Below are 20,900 nucleotides of genomic sequence, written 5' to 3' on the forward strand. Positions count from 1 at the left end.
GGCGCAGCGTTGTGAAATGACATGATTTAATAAAGACACAACAAAAACAACGAAGACAGAAAGCGAACTATACTTGAATTAACTAACAAAATAACAAAACGATGTAGACTGACCTGAACCATACAAACTTACATAAAACACGAAGAACGCACGAACAGGGAAAAATAGACTACACAAAAAGAACGATGTACAAACAAACCGAACAGTCCCGTATGGTGCGACAAACACTGACACAGGAGACAACCACCCACAACCAACAATGTGAAACAACCTCCCTATGTATGTCTCTCAATCAGAGGAAAACGAAAACACCTGCCTCTGATTGAGAGCCATACAAGGTCAATTAACCCTGACACTAAACAAGGAACAAACACAGAGAATGCCCACCCAGCTCACGTCCTGACCAACAAAACAAAGCTATACAAAAGGAAAACAAGGTCAGGAACGTGACACACCCCCACAACATGATGCTGCCACACCCGTGCTTCATGGTTGGGATGGTGTTCTTCGGCTTACAAGCGTCCCCCTTTTCCCTCCAAACATAACGATGGTCATTACGGCCAAACAGTTCTATTTTTATTTCATCAGACCAGAGGACATTTCTCCAAAAAGTACGTTCGTTGTCCCAATGTGCAGTTGCAAACCGTAGTCTGGCTTTTTTATGGCAGTTTTGGAGCAGTGGCTTCTTCCTTGCTGAGCGGCCTTTCAGGTTATGTCGATATAGGACTCGTTTTACTGTGGATACAGATACTTTTATAGCTGTTTCCTCCAGCATCTTCACAGGGTCCTTTGCTGTTGTTCTTGGATTGATTTGCACTTTTCGCACCAAAGTACATTCATCTCTAGGAGACAGAATGCGTTCCTTCTTGAGCGGTATGACGGCTGCGTTGTCCCATGGTGTTTTTACTTCCGTACTAATGTTTGTACAGATGAACGTGGTACCTTCAGGCGTTTGGAAATTGCTCCCAAGGATGAACCAGTGGAGTTCCAATGAACCAATGAACTTGTGGAGTTCTACAATTTGTTTTCTGTGGTATTGGCAGATTTTTTTGGCTTTTCCCATGATATCAAGCAAAGAGGCACTGAGATTGAATGTAGGCCTTGAAATACATCCACAGGTACACCTCCAATTGACTGTCAATTAGCCTATCAGAAGCTTCTAAACCCATTACATTATTTTCTGGAATTTTCCAAGCTGTTTAAAGGCACAGTCAACTCAGTGTATGTAAACTTCTGACACACTGGAATTGTGATAGAGTGAATTATAAGTGAAATAATCTGTATGTGAACAATTGTTGGAAAAAGTACTTGTGTCATGCACAAGTTTTAATGACTCCAACCTCAGTGTATGTAAACCTCCGACTTCAACTGTACACACACACAATCCTAAACGCATGCTCATTTGTACAAAGGGTCATTGTGTGTGTAGCCTATTCCGGCAGCAAAAGCCACCCCCCCCCCCCCCCTCCCCCACACACATACTGGGGTATGATCAGGCTTTAAAGGCGTCAGGGAGGAGGATACATCTGGTGTTTGGGTTCAGTACTGTAGGTCGTCAGGGTGTTATAAAGACCTGGCCTTGGAGCACGTGGTGCACATCCAGTTACACACACTGCACTCTATGCCCTCTCCATCCCTACATCTCTCTCTATCAATGTCTCTCCATCCCTGCCTCCCCATCTCCCTCCACTTCTCTCTTGCGCTCTCCTGCAATCTCCCTCCTTTCATCTCTCCTTCCCTGTATCCCTCCCTCCCTCTTTCGCTCTATCCCTTCTCTACAGCACTCTCTCTGGGCTCCATCAGTCAATCAATCACATTTGTTTATAAAGGCATTTTTACATCAGCAGATGTCACAAAGTGCTGTACAGAAACCCAGCTTAAAACCCCAAACAGCAAGCAATGCAGATGTAGAAGCACGGCGCCTAGGAAAAACTCCCTGGAAAGGCAGGAACCTAGGAAGAAACCAAGAGACGAACCAGGCTCTGAGGGGTGGCCAGTCCTCTTCTGGCTGTGCCGGGTGGAGATTATAAGAGTACATGGTCATTTATGGCCAGATTGTTCAAGATGTTCTCCACAACTCACATTAAATCAGAAACCAAATGCATATTTTATAATACTGTAACTACACTATCCTACTATCTTACTTAAACATATTACGCCCTCTATACCCTCTCCCCCATCTCTCCCTCCCCCCCCTTTCTACCACACTCTCTCTGGGCTCCACAACAAGCATCACATCTGGACCAAGTGAATATTTTGTGGAGATCTGTTTGAATTGCTCAAAGCGACGAGAATAGAAGAAATTTCCACCTCCTTCTACCTGTATACTATCCTTGAAAAATTAATCGCTGAGAAACTGGATGCTGGGAGATGTTTTTATTGAGCTCTATCATCCAAAGACACACACAAGTCCACATATAACACAACACATTCAGAATGGGTAAAACCATTTGAAAATCAATAACTTTTTGACAGCATCCCTTTTGATTTTAACAAAACTTTTGCCCGTGAAAGAAGTGGTCAGAAAGTGACTTTTTGGACCTGAATGCCAAGACATTCGGGAGATAAAGGTGCTCGAAGTTGACCGTTTTTGCATAGCCCATCATACCATGAGACATGTCTTCATCACTGGAAAAGATAAACAGGTGTTTGATATAATTTAAAAGCGTACAAAAAGTGTTGTCAAACTATTATTTATTTATTATTATTTATATATATATATTAGGAAAATTGTCATTTTTAAACCTTTTAATGTCAATTAACTAAAAACGCATAAACTCCACTTTTTTCTGATTTGCATATGTTGTAGCTTAGACCCGATTTTTGTGTTGTGCCCGCCATTGGTTGAGACACAAAATGCTCTTATCACTTCAATCATAGAAATAGAATGGACCTATCCCTTCAGACCACTGCACATTTTTATTGAATTTCAACTTCTAATTATTACCACAAAGAAGACTGCAGGTTCACCAACCATCAAATGTCAACTTAAATGGTCATGTCTATTCTATTATCTATATTTCTATGATTTCAATAGGTTTCATATGTAGGATTGACAGTATCATTTAAAACAACACGTGTTGCCATTCAAGTCAACATTTTAGTTGTTTAAATTGTATATCGTATTTTATATTTGTGTGACTGTTCAATGCAAACCAAGGATCTTCTCATTCAGAGATGTTTCTCTTTTCATTTTCTCTCAGTAACCGTGGGCCATGACCTTGGCTTCCATCTGGGCGGGAAAGCCATGTTTTGATGTGGAGGCCAGGATGAAAATAAATAAATAATGAGCCTCAACTGAGCTAAGAAACCAAGCTATTTTCCTTCCAAAGAGAGCCCGTTTGTAAAGCATTTCTCTCTCGCTCTTTCTCCTTGTAAGAATGACTTTTCAAGCACTTTACAGTTGCTGAGGTTCAACCTTTTAACTGGTTATTTTAACATCAGCTAATTACTTCTGTACATTCGGCTCTTTCTCTCAATTTTAAAAGAGATGGCCAGGGTTATTCTAGGTAGGAAACATGTGTTTCTTCTAAGTACAATAGGAGCAATGTCATTCAATCTCTCGTATCGCGAAAAGAACCTGTACTTCAGCTAATATTTTCATCCCTCTTACTTTCACACAACACCCTGACCCCAGTGCCCCCCAGTAAACAAGTCGAGCATGAAAGTGCGTGTCAAAACAAAGATAAACAAACACGTACAGACATTAAGATTACAAGAGCTCTGGCCTTTTCCACACGTCCTCTGGCTTATTACGGGGATAATGAGACAGGCTTTCACAGGCTCAAACTTCCCAACGTAGTGTGTGTGTGTGTGTGTGTGTTTCTTTGTTCCTCCATTCATGCGTGTGTGCATGTACATGTGTGTGCATACGTGTGCACTACCCTTCCCGGAACCATGCCGGCAGTGTATACTCGGCGTACACACACAGTCGCTGCCTGGCTCCTCCAGATGTGCAGAGGCTACCAGTAGCTAATCCACGCCATATGCTAACAGCTAACTCAAGCCATCACCATTACCCTTGGCCTAGCTACAGAGTACACCGACGGAGATGTCATGTCACCGCTTTCTCGCAGGTAAAAGCTCTGGTTTTCAATCGGAGGTGTTTGGACAAGGGAAGTTGGGGGATTTGCTCGTAAAAGAAATAATGTATTTCATGCAACGCAACCACCATATGGTCAAGGTTTTAGCAATGTACACACACACACCCAATTCATGCACGTACATGAAAATGTACTGATCTATGGTGCAGATGTCTTTCCCATAAAGTTATGTAGCTTGTAACATGTCACACCCCCCCCCCCTCTTCTTTCACCATTGCCCTCGGCCACATGTACACAGACCAAGCAATGAGCAGGGGGGTACGGGAGGTGTGAGGCAAGCGATTGAGCAACATGTCAAACCCACTCTGCTGTCAGATAGAGGAGGCTCTTGTCTGCATCCGAAATGGCTCCCTATTCCCTATATAGTGCACTCATTTTAACCAGCAGCCTATCTCTAAGTACAGAATAGCATGTCATTTTGGGCTAGGGCAGGTTGGTATACCGTATTTTCTGATATACAGGTATTGATGCACGGACCAGTTATGGTTTTTACTTTACCTTTTATAACGGTATTTGAATGTTTGGTTTGTTAAAAGTGATACGCCATATGTAACGTCCATTTTGGATACTTTACGCCGCTACTGTGAGTCATCTCTCTTTCTCTCTCTATGTCGCTTTCCACACAGACCTAGCCCCGCCCCCTGTCACTCAAGGAGCATGTTTGTTGTTCCTCGAACACTTGCTTTCAGTCTGCATGGTCAATGCAGCACATGCAACAGTGTTGATGATAACGATGCTGTTTTCACTTTCCTTCTTGATATAAATTAACTAGCGTTCTATAATTACACTATTACCTTGTGTTTCTTACATCTGCAAACGGCTAGTTTGCCTTTTCTTAGCAATTTGGGCCTGTATCGTGTTAGCCGCAAATGCTAATCGCTATTTAGCTAGCTAATAAATGTACTGAGTCAGAGCAAAGGTAACTAACTATACAACCTGATAATACCAGTGATGGTGTAGGCCTAAATCAGTAGGTTGTTTGTGCAACAGTATCTTCTAAACCAAAAAGAAATGCATGAATATGTTAGCTACATGAAGTTGCTATGAGAACACATTTAATGTAGCCAAAGATTATAGGGTCCCCTAGGAAACAGTTTGGTTCCTACCCTGTCACATGTCAAACAACACTATTATATTCTAACTATAGAATTAAAATAATCAATGATTACAACAGTTCACCCAAGTGTTTTGCATTAAATCTCAAATCGCAATTGCAACATTTGGTTAAAAATAAGGCCTAGATTGATTTCCGATATTGTGCAGCCCCCTAAGTGGCAGTGTGGAAATGACCTCAAATGAGCTCAAGAAATTGAGATATTGCTGAAAATTATTTTCGGTTGGATTGAACAGTATAAAACAATCAGAATAGAGAAAGAACCATTAAATTCACGTAGAATGTTTGTGTTGCCACTGTAGGGTCACGCACTACTCATAAAGTATTATATAAAAAAAACATAAAATACTGTCATACCGTATTTAAAAAAATACCGTCATGATATTTTGGCCTTATCGCCCAGCCCTACATCCTACATAACCATGATAAGCAGTTAAAGCCCTTTACTGCTGTCTGCAGGGACAGGGAGAGAAACACACACACATGCATGTACATAGGGACAAGATCCATTGTCCTCTCATCTCTCAACTAGTTGATGTTCTGAAGTGTATTATATTAATGGAAGTGACAGAAATATCACAAGTCGACTCCTCGGACCGTCTTGTGTGAGAAACACGATACTGGGTAGCCTCTTCCTGTGGCTATGAATCTATTTCATCAGGCTACGCCGCTAATGAGCTAGTGTCCGTGTTCTTTTGTGTGTGTGTGTGTGTGTGTGTGTGTGTGTGTGTGTGTGTGTGTGTGTGTGTGTGTGTTGTGCAGCAGCAGAGAGCTAGATAGCCCATCATCTATTTGTGGAGGAGAAGGTAATTACTGTAACGGAGTTACTGTAACGTAATGCTAAGGACTCCTTCTATTTTGTTTTCTGTCACCTCTGAACCAACTGATCTCATAAAGGAAGAAATGTAACGTCATTTTGTTTTCACCTTTATTTAACCAGGTAGGCCAGCTGAGAACAAGTTCTCATTTACAACTGCGACCTGGCCAAGATAAAGTGAAGCAGTGCGACAAAAACAACAACACAGAGTTACACATGGGATAAACAAGCATACAGTCAATAACACAATAGAAAAATCACTATACTGTGTATGCAAATGGAGTAAGGAGGGAGGTAAGGCAATAAATAGGCCAGGTAGCGAAGTAATTACAATTTAGCAAATTAACACTGGAGTGATAGATGTGCAGATGATGATGTGCAAGTAGAAATACTGGTGTGCAAAAAAGTTAATGAAAGCAATATGGGGTGAGGTAGGTAGTTGGATGGGCTATTTACAGATGGGCTGTGTACAGCTGCAGCGATCGGTGGTGCTGCTCAGATAGCTGATGCTTAAAGTTAGTGAGGGAGATATAAGTCTCCAACTTCAGCGATTTTTGCAATTCGTTCCAGTCATTGGCAGCAGAGAACTGGAAGGAAAAGCGGCCAAAGTAGGTGTTAACTTTGGGATGACCAGTGAGATATACCTGCTGGAGTGCGTGCTACGGGTGGGTGTTGCTATGGTGACCAGTGAGCTGAGATGAGGCAGAGTTTTACCTGCAAAGACTTATAGATGACCTGGAGTCAGTGGGTTTGATGACGAATATGGAGCGAGGGCCAGCCAACGAGAGCGTACAGGTCGCAGTGGTGCGTAGTATATGGGGCTTTGGTGACAAAACGGATGGCACTGTGATAGACTGCATCCAATTTGTTGAGTAGAGTGTTGGAGGCTATTTTGTAAATGACATCGCCGAAGTCAAGGATCGGTAGGATGGTCAGTTTTACGAGGGTATGTTTGGCAGCATGAGTGAAGGAGGCTTTGTTGCGAAATAGGAAGCCGATTCTAGATTTAATTTTGGATTGGAGATGTTTAATGTGAGTCTGGAAGGAGAGTTTACAGTCTAACCAGACACCTAGGTATTTGTAGTTATCCACATATTCTAATTCAGAAACCGTACAAAGTAGTGATGCTGGACGAGCGGGCAGGTGTGGGCAGTGATCGGTTGAAGAGCATGCGTTTAGTTTTACTTGCATTTAAGAGCAGTTGGAGGCCACGGAAGGAGAGTTGTAATGGCATTGAAGACGGCTGCACAGTACGGTCTTTTATCGATGGAGGTTATGATATCGTTTAGTACCTTGTGTGTGGCTGAGGTGCAACCGTGACCAGCTCGGAAACCGGATTGCACAGCGGAGAAGGTACGGTGTGATTTGAAATGGTCAGTGATCTGTTTGTTAACTTGGCTTTCGAAGACTTTAGATAGGCAGGGCATGATGGATATAGGTCTGTAACAGTTTGGGTCTAGAGTGTCACCACCTTTGAAGAGGGGGAGGACCACGGCGGCGTTCCAATCTTTAGGAATCTCGGACGATACGAAAGAGAGGTTGAACAGACTTGTAATAGGGGTTGCAACAATGGCGGCGGATAATTTTAGAAAGAAAGGGTCCAGATTGTCTAGCCCAGATGATTTGCAGGGGTCCAGGTTTTGCAGCTTTTTCAGAACATCAGCTATCTGAATTTGGGTAATGAAGTTGGGGAGGCTTGGGCAAGTAGCTGCGGGTGTGGAGCTGTTGGCCGGGGTTGGCGTAGCCAGGAGGAAAGCATGGCCAGCCGTAGAGAAATGCTTATTGAAATTCCCGGTTTATCGATCGTGACAGTGTTTCCTAGCCTCACTGCAGTGAGCAGCTGGGAGGAGGTGCTGTTATTCTCCATGGACTTTACAGCGTCCCAAAACCTTTTGGAGTTAGAGCTACAGGATGCAAATTTCTGTTTGAAAAAGCTAGCCTTTGCTTTCCTACCTGACTGTGTGTATTTGTTCCTGACTGACCCAGAAAAGTTGCAAATTGCGGGGACTATTCGATGCTAGTGCAGTATGCCACAGGATGTTTTTGTGCTGGTCGAGGGCAGTCTGGTCTGGAGTGAACCAAGGGCTATATCTGTTCTTTGTTCTACATTTTTTGAAAGGGGCATGCTTATTTAAGATGGTGAGGAAATTACTTTTAAAGAACAACCAGGCATCCTCTACTGACGGGATGAGGTCAATATCCTTCCAGGATACCCGGGCCAGGTCGATTAGAAAGGCCTGCTCGCAGAAGTGATGACGGCGGGTGTGAGATTCACAATGATACTTAGTCGGTAGCCATGTTGTCATGTTGTGCTGCTACCATGCTGTGTTGTCATGTGCTGCTGCCATACTATGTTGTTGTCTTAGGTCTCTCTTCATGTAATGTCGTGTTGTCTTTCTTGTCCTATATTTTTATTTAATTGTTTTTAGTTTTTATCCCAGCTCCCGCCCCCACAGGAGGCCTTTTGCCTTTTAGTAGGCCATTATTGTAAATAAGAATTTGTTCTTAGCTGACTTGCCTAGTTAAATAAATAAAAAACAAAAAACAATGAGGCCAATGTCTCTGGTAATCCTCACTTAAAAAATGGAGGGGGGCGGGGTCTGCTATGTCTATGTTGAAGTGTGTGTGGGGGGGGGAGGAGAGGGGGGGGGTCAGGGATGAGGGGGTAATAAATAGTTTAGTGCTTTGAAGTTACCGTCAGGTTTTCCCACGCATTTCCGCCCATCACATCATAAACCTCTTCAACCCCCCCAAAATCCCCCCCACCCTATCCCCCTTCCTAAATCTCAATTTCCCCATCCCTCCCTGGATCAGTTGGGCTCCAAAGACTAATGCTAATTGCTCTTATCAAGGACACCATGTAATCTACTCTCATTATCTCAAGTTCATCACCCCGCAATTCATTTGAGGGTTGCGAAGTAGCTTAGAAGTAAATATCTTAAATATCTCCTCGATTTGTTATCAGTACACTACAATTATGTCTTTGCAGGCGAAGATAAGGTGTATTGCCCTAAACACGCCATATCAATATACAACTGCATTTCACGTGTACAAAATAGCCAATTCTTTCCCACTTCTCCATAAAGCTGGAATCCATAGTGGTGAAACTGCCATGTCCGTTTGCAATATTACATAGACGTTACTTCAAACAACGAACACCGTTTTCCCCCCTCGGACAGCATTGCACACACGATAGCACAGCAGAGTATGTACTACGATGACATTTTTACCATGATGCGGGATGCTCATTTCTTCAAAACAATAACAAATGTGCCTGGGGCGGCCAGCGGTGCTGTTTCACCTATCGCGGATCTCATTTTTTAACCAAAGCCAATTTGAGGGTTGACCTTTAAGGTGGTTGATAATGAGTAAGTGTTCCAATTGTCATCATCAGGTCCAATGTGTTGGCATGTATCACTGTTTCCCCTACAATGCCCAGGAAGAGCCCGGACGGTCAGTCACTCCCGTAAATCCTCTACTACCTTCAAGCTACCTTCGGGCGGCAGGGTAGCCTAGTGGTTAGAGCGTTGGACTAGTAACCGAAAGGTTGCAAGTTCAAATCCCCGAGCTGACAAGGTACAAATCTGTCGTTCTGCCCCTGAACAGGCAGTTAACCCACTGTTCCTAGGCCGTCATTGAAAATAAGAATTTGTTCTTAACTGACTTGCCTAGTTAAATAAAGAATTTTTTTTTAAAAAGCAGGCTGTCAACTCATTGCCTTTTCAGAATTTAAAGGCTTGATTTACCGGTGCTCGGCTGTCTATCACTCAAAGTGGGCATCGGTTCAGAAGTTTTAGCTCTTAAGAGCGAGAAGAATTCCCGCCTTGTCTACAATCAGGAAAAGCCATCTTCCTTCACAGCCTTCCTTCACAGGTTCCAGAAAGTGATTAATGGCGTTTTAATGTTTAAAAGTGTCAGTGCGTTTCTCAAAGTCAGATCCAGCCAGGACGTATTCAGCAAGATGAGAAATTGGCAAGAAAAATGGCTTCAGTTCCATGGCTTTCTCTGTCGAATTCCATGAGGCATTGGGGTGTCCAGGGCTTGTATTCAAAAAGTAGGAGTGCTAATCTAGGATCAGTTCCCCCTGTCCGTGTAATCTTATTCATTAAGATCTAAAAGGCCAAACTGATCCTATATGAGCACTCTTACTCCGAGACTCTTTGTGAATAGAGGCCCTGGCTTCATCTAGTTCTTTGTGTGTTGTTTCTTGCCAATTGACACACAGTCCATGAAGGGTTATCAAATCAAATCAAATTTTATTGGTCACATACATGTGTTTAGCAGATGTTATTGCGGGTGTAGCGAAATTCTTGTGCTTCTAGTTCCAACAGTGCAGCAATATCTAACAAGTAATATCTAACAATTTCACAACATATACCCAATTCACAAAAATCTAAGTAAAGGAATGGAATTAAGGATATATAAATATTTGGACAAGTAATGTCAGAGCGGCATAGACTAAGATACCGTAGAATAGTATAGAATACAGTATATACATATGAGATGAGTAATGTAAGATATGTAAACATTATTAAAGTGACTAGTGTTCCATTTATTAAAGTGGCCAATGATTTCAAGTCTGTATGTAGGCAGTATCCTCTCTGTGTTAGTGATGGCTATTTAAATCTGATGGCCTTGAGATAAGAAGCTGTTTTTCAGTCTCTGGGTCCCTGCTATGATGCACCTGTACTGACCTCGCCTTCTGGATGATAGCGGGGTGAACAGGCAGTGGGTCGGGTAGTTGTTGTCCTTAATGATCTTTTTGGCCTTCCTGTGACATCGGGTGCTATAGGTGGCCTGGAGGGTAGGTAGTTTGCCCCCAGTGATGCGTTGTGCAGACCGCACCACCCTCTGGAGAGCCCTGCGGTTGTGGGCGGTGAATTTGCCGTACCAGGCGGTGATACAGCCCGACAGGATGATCTCAATTGTGCATCTGTGAAAGTTTGTGAGGGTTTTAGGTGACAAGCCAAATTTCTTTAGAAGAGCGGTTGAAGAGTGCCTTCTTCACCACACTGTCTGTGTGGGTGGACCATTTCAGTTTTTCAGTGATGTGTACGCCAAGGAACTTAAAACTTTCCACCTTCTCTACTGCTGTTCCGTCAACGAGGATAGCGGGGTGCTCCCTCTGCTGTTTCCTGAATTCCACGATCATTTCCTTTTGTTTTGTTGACGTTGCGTGAGAGGTTATTTTCCTGGCACCACACTCCCAGAGCCCTCACCTCCTCCCTGTAGGCTGTCTCATCGTTGTTGGTAATCAATCCTACTACTGTGGTGTCGTCTGCAAACCTAATGATTGAGTTGGAGGCGTGCTTGGCCACGCAGTCATGGGTGAACAGGGACTACATGAGGGGGCTGAGCACGCACCCTTGTGGTTATCTGTAAGAGTAAAGAGTGTTGGCCCATATGTTGAAATAGTGTCACTGAACAGGCAGCCTAAGGTTACTGACCTGATTGACATTTTTGGTTGATAACAAGACCCTTTAGAACTCATGTGCACCTCATCCGTTGGAAAGCAATGTTTTTATGCTTATAGTGCGAATCCTGTGAGACTGACTCGGAGCCAACAGTCGATGGGCGCATTCTCAAAGCAAGCTCAGACCAGCTGGCAAGTGTCTTCACAGACATTTTCAATCTCTCGTTGCCCCAGTCTGTGATCCCAACATGTTTCAAGCTGACCACCATTGTCCCTGTTCCCAAGATAACCTGCTTAAATGACAACCGGTAGCACTCACATCTGTAATTATGAAGGGCTTTGAAAGGCTGGTCGTAACACATATCAACGCCATCATCCCAGACGCCCTAGACCCACTTCAATTCACATACCGCCCCAACAGATCCACAGATCATGCAATGTCAGTTGCACTTCACACTCCCCTTTCCCACCTGGACAAGAGGGGAAATAACTGAGAATGCTGTTTATAGACAACAGCTCAGTGATCAACACCATTGTCCCTTCCAAGCTCATCATCAAGCTAGGGACCCTGGGACTAAACACCTCCCTCTGCAACTGGATCCTGGACTTCCTGACGGGCCTCCCCCAGACGGTGAGGGGAGGCAACAACACCTCCTCCCCGCTGACGCTCTAGGTGTGTGCTTAGTCCCCTCCTGTACTCCCTGTTCACCCACGACTTGGGATGAACCCGCACGACTCCTGATCACCGACGGCGATGAGACAGACTACAGGGAGGAGGTCAGAAACTTAGCAGTCTGGTGTCAGGACAACAATCTCTCCCTCAACATCAGTAAGACCAATGAGCCGATTGTGGACTATAGGAGAAAGAGGGAAGAGCACACCCCTATCCACATGGACAGGGCTGTTGTGGAGCGGGTCGAGAGCTTCAAGTTCCTTGGTGTCCACATCACTAAGGACTTAACATGGTCCACACACATCCGCACAGTCGTGAAGAGGGAATGGCAGCGCCTCTTCCCCCTCAGGAGCCTGAAAATATTTGGCATGGGCCTTTGGATCCTTAAAAAGTTCTACAGCGGCACCATCGAGAGCATCTTGACTGGCTGCATCACCTCTTGGTATGGCAAATGCACCGCCCTTGACCGCAAAGCGCTACAGACAGGGGTGCGGACAGCCTAGTACATCACTGGGGCCGAGCTCCCTGCCATCCAGGATCTCTATATCAGGCGGTATCAGAATTTATTTTGCCAAAGACTCCATCCACCCAAGCCATAGACTGTCCGGCCGGCAAACAGTACCAGAACATCGGCTCTCGGACCAACAACCTCAGAGACAGCTTCTAACCCCAAGCCATAAGACTGCTAAATAGCCAGACTGCTAAATAGTCAATTAATGGTACCCAAACTATCTGCACTGACCCTATGAACACTCACTAAACTACAGTTGAATTCGGAAGTTTACATACACCTTAGCCAAATACATTTAAACTCAGTTTTTCACAATTCCTGACATTTAATCATCATAAGAAGTCCCTGGCTAAGGTCAATTAGGATCACCCCTTTATTTTAAGAATGCGAAATGTCAGAATAATAGTAGAGAGAATGATTTATTTCAGCTTTTATTTCTTTCATCACATTCCCAGTGGGTCAGAAGTTTACATACACTCAATTAATATTTGGTAGCATTGCCTTTAAATTGTTTAACTTGGGTCAAACGTTTTAGGTAGCCTTCCACAAGCTTCCTACAATAAGTTTGGGTGAATTTTGGCCCATTCCCCCTGACAGAGCTGGTGTAACTGAGTCAGGTTTGTAGGCCTCCTTGCACGCACACACTTTTTCAGTTCTGCCCACAAAGATTCTATGGGATTGAAGTCAGTGCCTTGTGATGGCCACTCCAATGTCTTGACTTTGTTGTCCTTAAGCCATTTTTGCCACAACTTTGGAAGTATGCTTGGGGTAATTGTCCATTTCGAAGACCTATTTGCGACCAAGCTTTAACTTCCTGACTGATGTCTTGAGATGTTGCTTCAATATATCCACATAATTTTCCTGCCTCATGATGCCATCTATTTTGTGAAGTGCACCAATCCCTCCTGCAGCTAAAGCACCCCCACAAAATGATGCTGCCACCCCCGTGCTTCACGGTTGGGATGGTGTTCTTCGGCTTGCAAGCATCCCTCTTTTTCCTCCAAACATAACGATGGTCATTATGGCTAAACAGTTCTATTTTTATTTCATCAGACCAGAGGACATTTCTCCAAAAAGTACGATATTTGTCCCCATGTGCAGTTGCAAACCGTAGTCTGGCTTTTTTATGGCGGTTTTGGAGCAGTGGCTTCTTCCTTGCTGAGTGGCCTTACAGGTTATGTTGATATAGGACTCGTTTTACTGTGGATATAGATACTTTTGTACCTGTTTCCTCCAGCATCTTCACAAGGTCCTTTGCTGTTGTTCTGGGAATGATTTGCACTTTACACACCAAAGTACGTTCATCTTTAGGAGACAGAAGGCGTCTCTTTCCTGAGCGGTATGACGGCTGCGTGGTCCCATGGTGTTTATACTTGCATACGATTGTTTGTACAGATGAACATAGTACCTTCAGGCGTTTGGAAATTGCTCGCAAGGATGAACCCGACTTGTGGAGGTCTACAATTTTTTGGAGGTCTTGGCTGATTTATTTAGCTTTTCCCATGATGTCAACCAAAGAGGCAATGAGTTTGAAGGTAGGCCTTGAAATACATCCAGAGGTACACCTTCAATTGACTCAAATGATGTCAATTAGCCTATCAGGAGCTTCTAAAGCCATGACATCATTTTCTGGAATTTTCCAAGCTGTTTAAAGGCACTGTCAACTTAGTGTATGTAAACTTCTGACCCACTGGAGTTGTGATACAGTGAATTATAAGTTAAATAATCTGTCTGTAAACAATTGTTGGAAAAATTACTTGTCACGCACAAAGTAGATGTCCTAACCGACTTGCCAAAACGATTGTTTGTTAACAAGGAATTTGATGACTCCAAAACGAGTTTTAATGACTCCAACCTAAGTGTATGTCAACTTCCGACTTCAACTGTATATATACACACCATATATACACTCACTCACACACACTACATTGACACTCCCGCAGAAAACACATTCACATGCACACACACACATACAGATAATGCACACCAACACAATACAAGCATACATATACACTACCGGTCAAAGGTTTTAGAACACCTACTCATTCAAGGGTTTTGCTTCATTTTTACTATTTTCTACATTGTAGAGTAATTGTGAAGACATCACAACTATGAAATAACACATATGGAATCATGTAGTAACCAAAAAAGTCTTCAAATAGCCACCCTTTGCCTTGATATTTGAAGAGTTGTTTAACACTTTTTTGGTTACTACATGATTCCATATGTGTTATTTCACAGTTGACCGCTAGTACACACACACCACACACTTTTACACTCATCCTTTGCTGCGGCTACGCTGTTTTTTAGTTGAGTCTTATCTATCCTGATGCCTAGTCACTTTACCCTACCTTCATGTACATATCTACCTCAAATAACTTGTACCTCTTCACATTGTTCTGGTACTACCTGTATATAGCTCCATTATATATTTTTTTTACTTTGCATTGTTGGGAAGGGCTCGTGAAGCAAGCATTTCACGGTAAAGTCTACACCAGTTGTATTCGGTGCATGTGACAAAGAAACGATTTGAATCAGTCAAAGGTCAGACAGATTGTGTGAACATGTGATTGTTTGGGTCAAGACGGGAAGGCCTACAATGTATGAGTGCACTTAGCAGTGCCTCAGAAACAAAGGCAATATTTGGCTGTTGATCCACTTTCCTGAATTGCTTGTTGTGGAAAATGTGTTTCTATACTTAATCATCAACTGACCTCAAACGAAAATATGTTGTAAAAATGGTAATACGCAAACTGGGCTAAAACCAAAGGCAATGATGTAAGCGTAAGTAATAGCAAATTGCTTTGTATCGTACATTTACAATGAAGTCAATTTTCATTACGCAGCTTGCCAGGCACTGCTCGCTCGCTTACATACCTATCAGAAAATTGTAATATCCTATATAGGGCTCGTGTCTGTGGCTAGTACCCCTGCCGCCACTCTCAATGGATTTAATGCCTCTTATCGATTAACAAATGTGTATTTATTTGATGTGTGGTCTTTTATCCCAAACAGCTAATATTTTAAACAGATGAAAATCAATACCAGGGCACTTTCACATCAAGGGAAAAAAATGGGATCAGCCAAGGCATGAAAGAAGAGGTTGATACGTTGTACTACTCACGGATGGGGCCATCTTTCACTCACTGACAGCAACCTTGGTTTAGCTCGTTGACTGATGCACAGTGGCTCCACGACTTGACTATTCATTGCCTTGTTATGTGCACACTGCTCTACCCCCTCGCAAGTGTGTGTGTGTGCAACCTCTGCCCAGGGAAGTGAAGCCAAGGAAGGTGTGTCGGGGGGGGGGGGGGGCGAAGTGAGAAGGTGAGCATGTGGTGGGCCAGCACGAGGTGAGGCGTTTGTTGGGTTCACGGAGAGTTCAGCTGCACAGTGAAAGGTGTGTGTGTGTATTTGGTGGGCTGTCAATGGGTGTATTTACGGTACATGGACATGGATGGATGGAAAGGTGTAACAATATTGACAAGCGTCTTGTTATGTCTCAGAACAACAGCCGCCACAGTTGTTTTCAGTAAATACATTATTGTGCATTCAGGCTTAACCCTACTGCTTTTTCACTCATATTTTAAACTGTTCAAACCTTTTTTGTCTTTGAATAGAATACAACTTTATTAAAGCTGCAATATGTGCATTTTTGGGTGACCTGACCAAATTCACGTAGAAATGTAAGTTATAGCTCTGTAATTCTCATTGAAGCAAGTCTAAGAAGCGGTAGATCTGTTCTCTGTGTGCTATTTCTATTCTTCCTGTTCTAAGTTTTTTGTTTTTGCGTCTTTTTCTTTCAGTGTTTTACACTAGCTTCAAACAGCTGAAAATATATTGAACAAAAATAGAAGCGCAACAGGCAACAATTTCAATGATTTTACGGAGATACAGTTCCTATAAGGAAATCAATCAATTGAAATAAATAGATTTGGCCCTAATCTATGGATTTCACATGACTGGGCATATAGATATTGATAGTTTGGCCACAGATGCCTTAAAAAAATATAGTAGGGGCGTGGATCAGAAAAACAGTCAGTATCTGGTGTGACCACCACTTGCCTCATGCAGCGTGACACATCTCCTTCGCATAGAGTTGATTGTGGCTTGTGCAATGTTGACCCACTCCACTTCAATGGCTGTGCGAAGTTGCTGGATTTTGACGGGAAGTGGAACACGCTGTCGTACACATCAGTCCAGAGCATCTCTAACATGCTCAATGGGTGACATGTCTGGTGAGTATGCAGGCCATGGAAGAACTGGGACATTTTCAGCTTCCATGAATTGTATACAGATCCTTGCGACATGGGGCCGTGCATTACCATGCTGAAATATGAGGTGATGGCGGCGGATGAATGGCACAACAATGGGACTCAGGATCTCCTCACGGTATCTCTGTGCAATTGTATTCATTGTCCATAGCTTATGCCTGCCCATACCTTAACTCCACCTCCACCATGGAGCATTCTGTTCACAACATTGACATCAGAAAACAGCTCTTCCACACGACGCCATACATGTGGTCTGCGGTTGGACGTACTGCCAAATTCTGTAAAATGACGGAGGTGGCTTATGGTAGAGAAATGAACATTTTCTGGCAACAGCTCTGGTGGACATTCCTGCAGCCAGCATGCCAATTGCACGCTCCCTGAAAACTTGAGACATCTGTGGTGTTGTGTGACGACAACTGCGCATTTTAGTGGCCTTTTATTTTCAGTGCACCTGTGTAATGATCACGATGCTTAATCAGCTTCTTGATATGCCATGCCTGTCAGGTGAATGGATTATCTTGGCAAATGAGAAATGTTCTCTAACAGGGATGTAAACAAATGTGTGCAAAAAAAAATTGGAGAGAAATACATTTTTTGAGTGTATGGAACATTTCTGGGATCTTTTATTTCAGCTCATGAAACATGGGACCAACACTTTACATGTTTCGATTATATTTTTGCTCAGTGTACAATATTTTTGGTTATGGAAAAACTTTGAAAGGGCCATTGGCCAACTTCAGTCATTGTAACAAAAACGATAGCCCAGTTGCTGTCAAGTCCCACTAGTCATAGATTAATTAGGGCTGCAATGTTATCATGTAATTATCATGTTCCACTTCAAATCTCATTCAGAATAGATACTCTACCTCTGATGGTACATCAAATGCCTGCCTCTATGAGAAGGTTACATTTGGCCAGAGCCCATGAGGAAGAGCTGAGAGGGAGATACAGAGGGAAGGATAAACTAAGGTAGCAGGCGTAACATGCTGACCACATCACCCGCGTTGCAAAATAAATGTACACATACATGTTATTCAATCATTGCACCCACACTGCTCGGGCGTGTCAACAACCGTCTGCGTTGCCAGGCGCTAAAATAGAAGTTGCTTCTATTTGTGGCACAGAACTCGTTGCAAGTCCCTCCTCGTGCCATCAAGTCCCTCCTCGTGCCATCTCCTCATTGGTTATACCCACGTGGGTGATTGAAAGATGAACGGAGGTCGGTGTTGGTAATACACCTTATGAAAGTTAGTTGCCAATCGCCTTATAAAGTCCAAAAAAGAAAAAGCCTGGAAGGAGAAGAGATGACTAGAAATGATTCGGTTGAGCATTTTATGGGTGGATTAATTGTTGGAGTGGAGGACCTTGTGTATTTCAGGTAAAATAACATCTCAATGTGTATATCCCAGGACAAATTAGCTAGCAACAGCAAACAAGCTATCTAAATAGCTTGCAGTTGCTCGCTCATTTATCCTATCTAAATTGCCGTACATTTTTAATGCTTTTCGACCTGTCCCCAAATTAGTATAATTGGTTCAGAGTTTGTTTTGACATTTCAACCTGCGTGTTGTGATAGCTTTTGGTGTGGGGGGACAAAATAAATTTGTGCACGATGGCGCACGCGTCCGGTTTGGGCATGGTGTAAAAGAAACGCCTGAGCCGTTTTACGGGCTTCGCCTCTTCCGCTATCCTTTTCCCCCAAACACGATGCTTCCGGTTTTAGACACCCAGCTGAGGGTTTAGGAAGAAGGGAGGCTGGGTAGGTGGAGCTAATGCGCAGCTGCTGATACTCGTCAAAAATTGCAGGGCAGGATTTGGAAACTGAATGAACTGTGTGAAGAGGTCTCTTCACTAGACATGGACACCGGCCCTCAAGTATTCTTATGTAACGCGGGGAGCCCGAAAACAACCGGATGCTTAAAAGATTCTCCGGCAAATCTTAAACCTAATGTATTTGAGATTAAATATTATAGCGCTCGCCGTCGTCTATCGAAGACGTGATCATGGACATATGACCCGTTCTGGTGTTGTTATAATAGGAACGAGTTGGAATTAAAATACCCATTTCCACTTGATTCTGCGACATACTGTATCTCTAAATACGAGATTGGGTGGACACGTCACTGACGCTGGGAGCGTGCTGGACAATACATTCTCATAGGCGACTTTTCTATATGACTTGCATTCTACACATGCTTGCATTGGAGTGAAAAGGCAGATCGACGGGCGGGATAGCGTGGTCCACTTTAATCCCTGTGTCGCCCGAGTTGGTCAACAGTTTTGGAAACACCATTCAAAAACAGTGGCCGGAGTAATTGTTTTAACGTTTTTTGTCTTGCAATTTTTCCTAATCACAACAGTTTGTTTGCTACTGTTTGTGCCCTCTGAATTAAGCCACAATATAGGTCGGTTGCGTCACTTCATTTGACAAATTGGAGAACAAGAAGTTGTTACATTGTTGTAATAATGTCACAACTCTGTTTGGGAGGAAACCTTCCAATATGTTCTATCCCCGAAATATGTGATGACATCTTTCGTTGCGCTCGGTGTTTTTGAAACCCTCTCTTGTCTTCTTTATTCTAACGGGAGGAGATCAAAGAAAACGATCTTTCTATTTCGGGCTGCAGTTCGTTTTGCATGATGTACGACAGTGAGGATGCGGTGGGACTCACCCCTAGTCCGAACCCGTTTTTAACTATGGATTACTACCACCAGAACCGAGGATGTCTAATCCCTGATAAGAGCCTCGTACCTGCGGCACACCGTCCCTTCAGTTCGTCCATCAGAAATCAACACTGGAATGGATCAAACCACTGTATGTTGATTTACACATTACCTGTTCTCGACTAACCAGTAATTGATTGTCGAAAGTAACATGCATGTACCAAGGCGCACATATAATGTAATCCGTAGATATTACGCGCATGCCATGATGTGTGTTGTTGATTGTTGGGCGATATGAGCAAAGCACGACCCCTCGTTGTTATACTGTTTCGGTCTTCCGAAGGCTCCATGTTCCGTCTCAAGTTATTGAATGTAGGCCAAACTAACTTTTGTCGACAGTGCATCATCAGGTGAATGTATTTATTTGAACTTGTATTCTTAGCCAACTCGTCACATGATATTTCCCAACAACAGTTTATCTTCGCTAAAACATGCGGCATTTATTTGCAACGTCGTAATAACATTGTGGCAATCCATTCTAACCGCCGTATTACATTGTTTTAAACCGCATTGCAAAAACTAAAACCATGCCACGCTTGAGGCGCCTTGTGACTCATTAATATGTGGCCATGTCTGTGTTGCCATTCTAGTGTTTATATATACAACGACATGCTATATATAGCCTGGGACTACTTTCTCACACGGGAGAAAAAATGAATAGATATACAATGCTTCTTTGCTTCCAGATTATTTTTTTTTACAGCCTTCAGTGGCGTTTAATGTCCGGACCACACACTGGGTAGCATAGTAATGTATTGGTAACTTGCTGACTCGTTCTCCTTTTTTAAATCGTAGCCAACAAGTCAGTGTCTGTGACTTGTGAGGAGGAACTAGGTTTATATCTAGAACTTGTCTCCTCCAAATTCACAAGAAGTGTGATGATGGAACGATTTTGACCTTAGTCACGCTCAAATGCTTAGAGGTCACCTATCACAGGTTGTTGTCACACGTCATTTTGGTCTGTTAGAAACGGTTGATCATGTTTTACCCTCGGTACACTACTTTTCCAACCTAACAGTCAATTAGATTGATTGTCATTCAAACAACATTAGGCTATCAATGGTAAATGTGGAATGAGTCATGCTTGGCTGAATCACCCATGTGACACCTAACCTCGGGGTCCGTTCTGAACAAATTCCTGCTATGTGCTCACGGTGCAAGTGTGACGTTTTGATGGTCATAGTCTGCCTGGAAACTCGGTCTCCAGTGATTGTTCGGACATGTCAACATTGCTAAGCTTGTGTAAGCCTGTTGGAGGGATCATTTGTTCA

General features: G+C 43.2%; 1 protein-coding gene across 4 annotated transcripts in view; it reads left to right on the top strand.

Annotated features, from left to right (window-relative positions):
• The window catches only part of rarab (retinoic acid receptor, alpha b), a 171,875-nt gene that overhangs the window by 105,324 nt on the left and 45,651 nt on the right, over positions 1 to 20,900 (top strand). Inside the window, exon 1 of one of the 4 annotated variants that reach the window (XM_055889479.1) lies at positions 18,676 to 19,720. The exons of the other annotated variants lie outside the window; for them this stretch is intronic. Coding sequence (XP_055745454.1) covers positions 19,543 to 19,720 — 178 coding nt within the window. The 5' untranslated portion in view covers positions 18,676 to 19,542. Of the gene's footprint in view, positions 1 to 18,675; positions 19,721 to 20,900 lie in introns of those variants that run through there. 4 annotated transcript variants of the gene reach the window in all.

This window comes from Salvelinus fontinalis, chromosome 2, assembly GCF_029448725.1.
Source record: "Salvelinus fontinalis isolate EN_2023a chromosome 2, ASM2944872v1, whole genome shotgun sequence".
Classification (NCBI taxonomy): Eukaryota; Metazoa; Chordata; class Actinopteri; order Salmoniformes; family Salmonidae; genus Salvelinus; species Salvelinus fontinalis.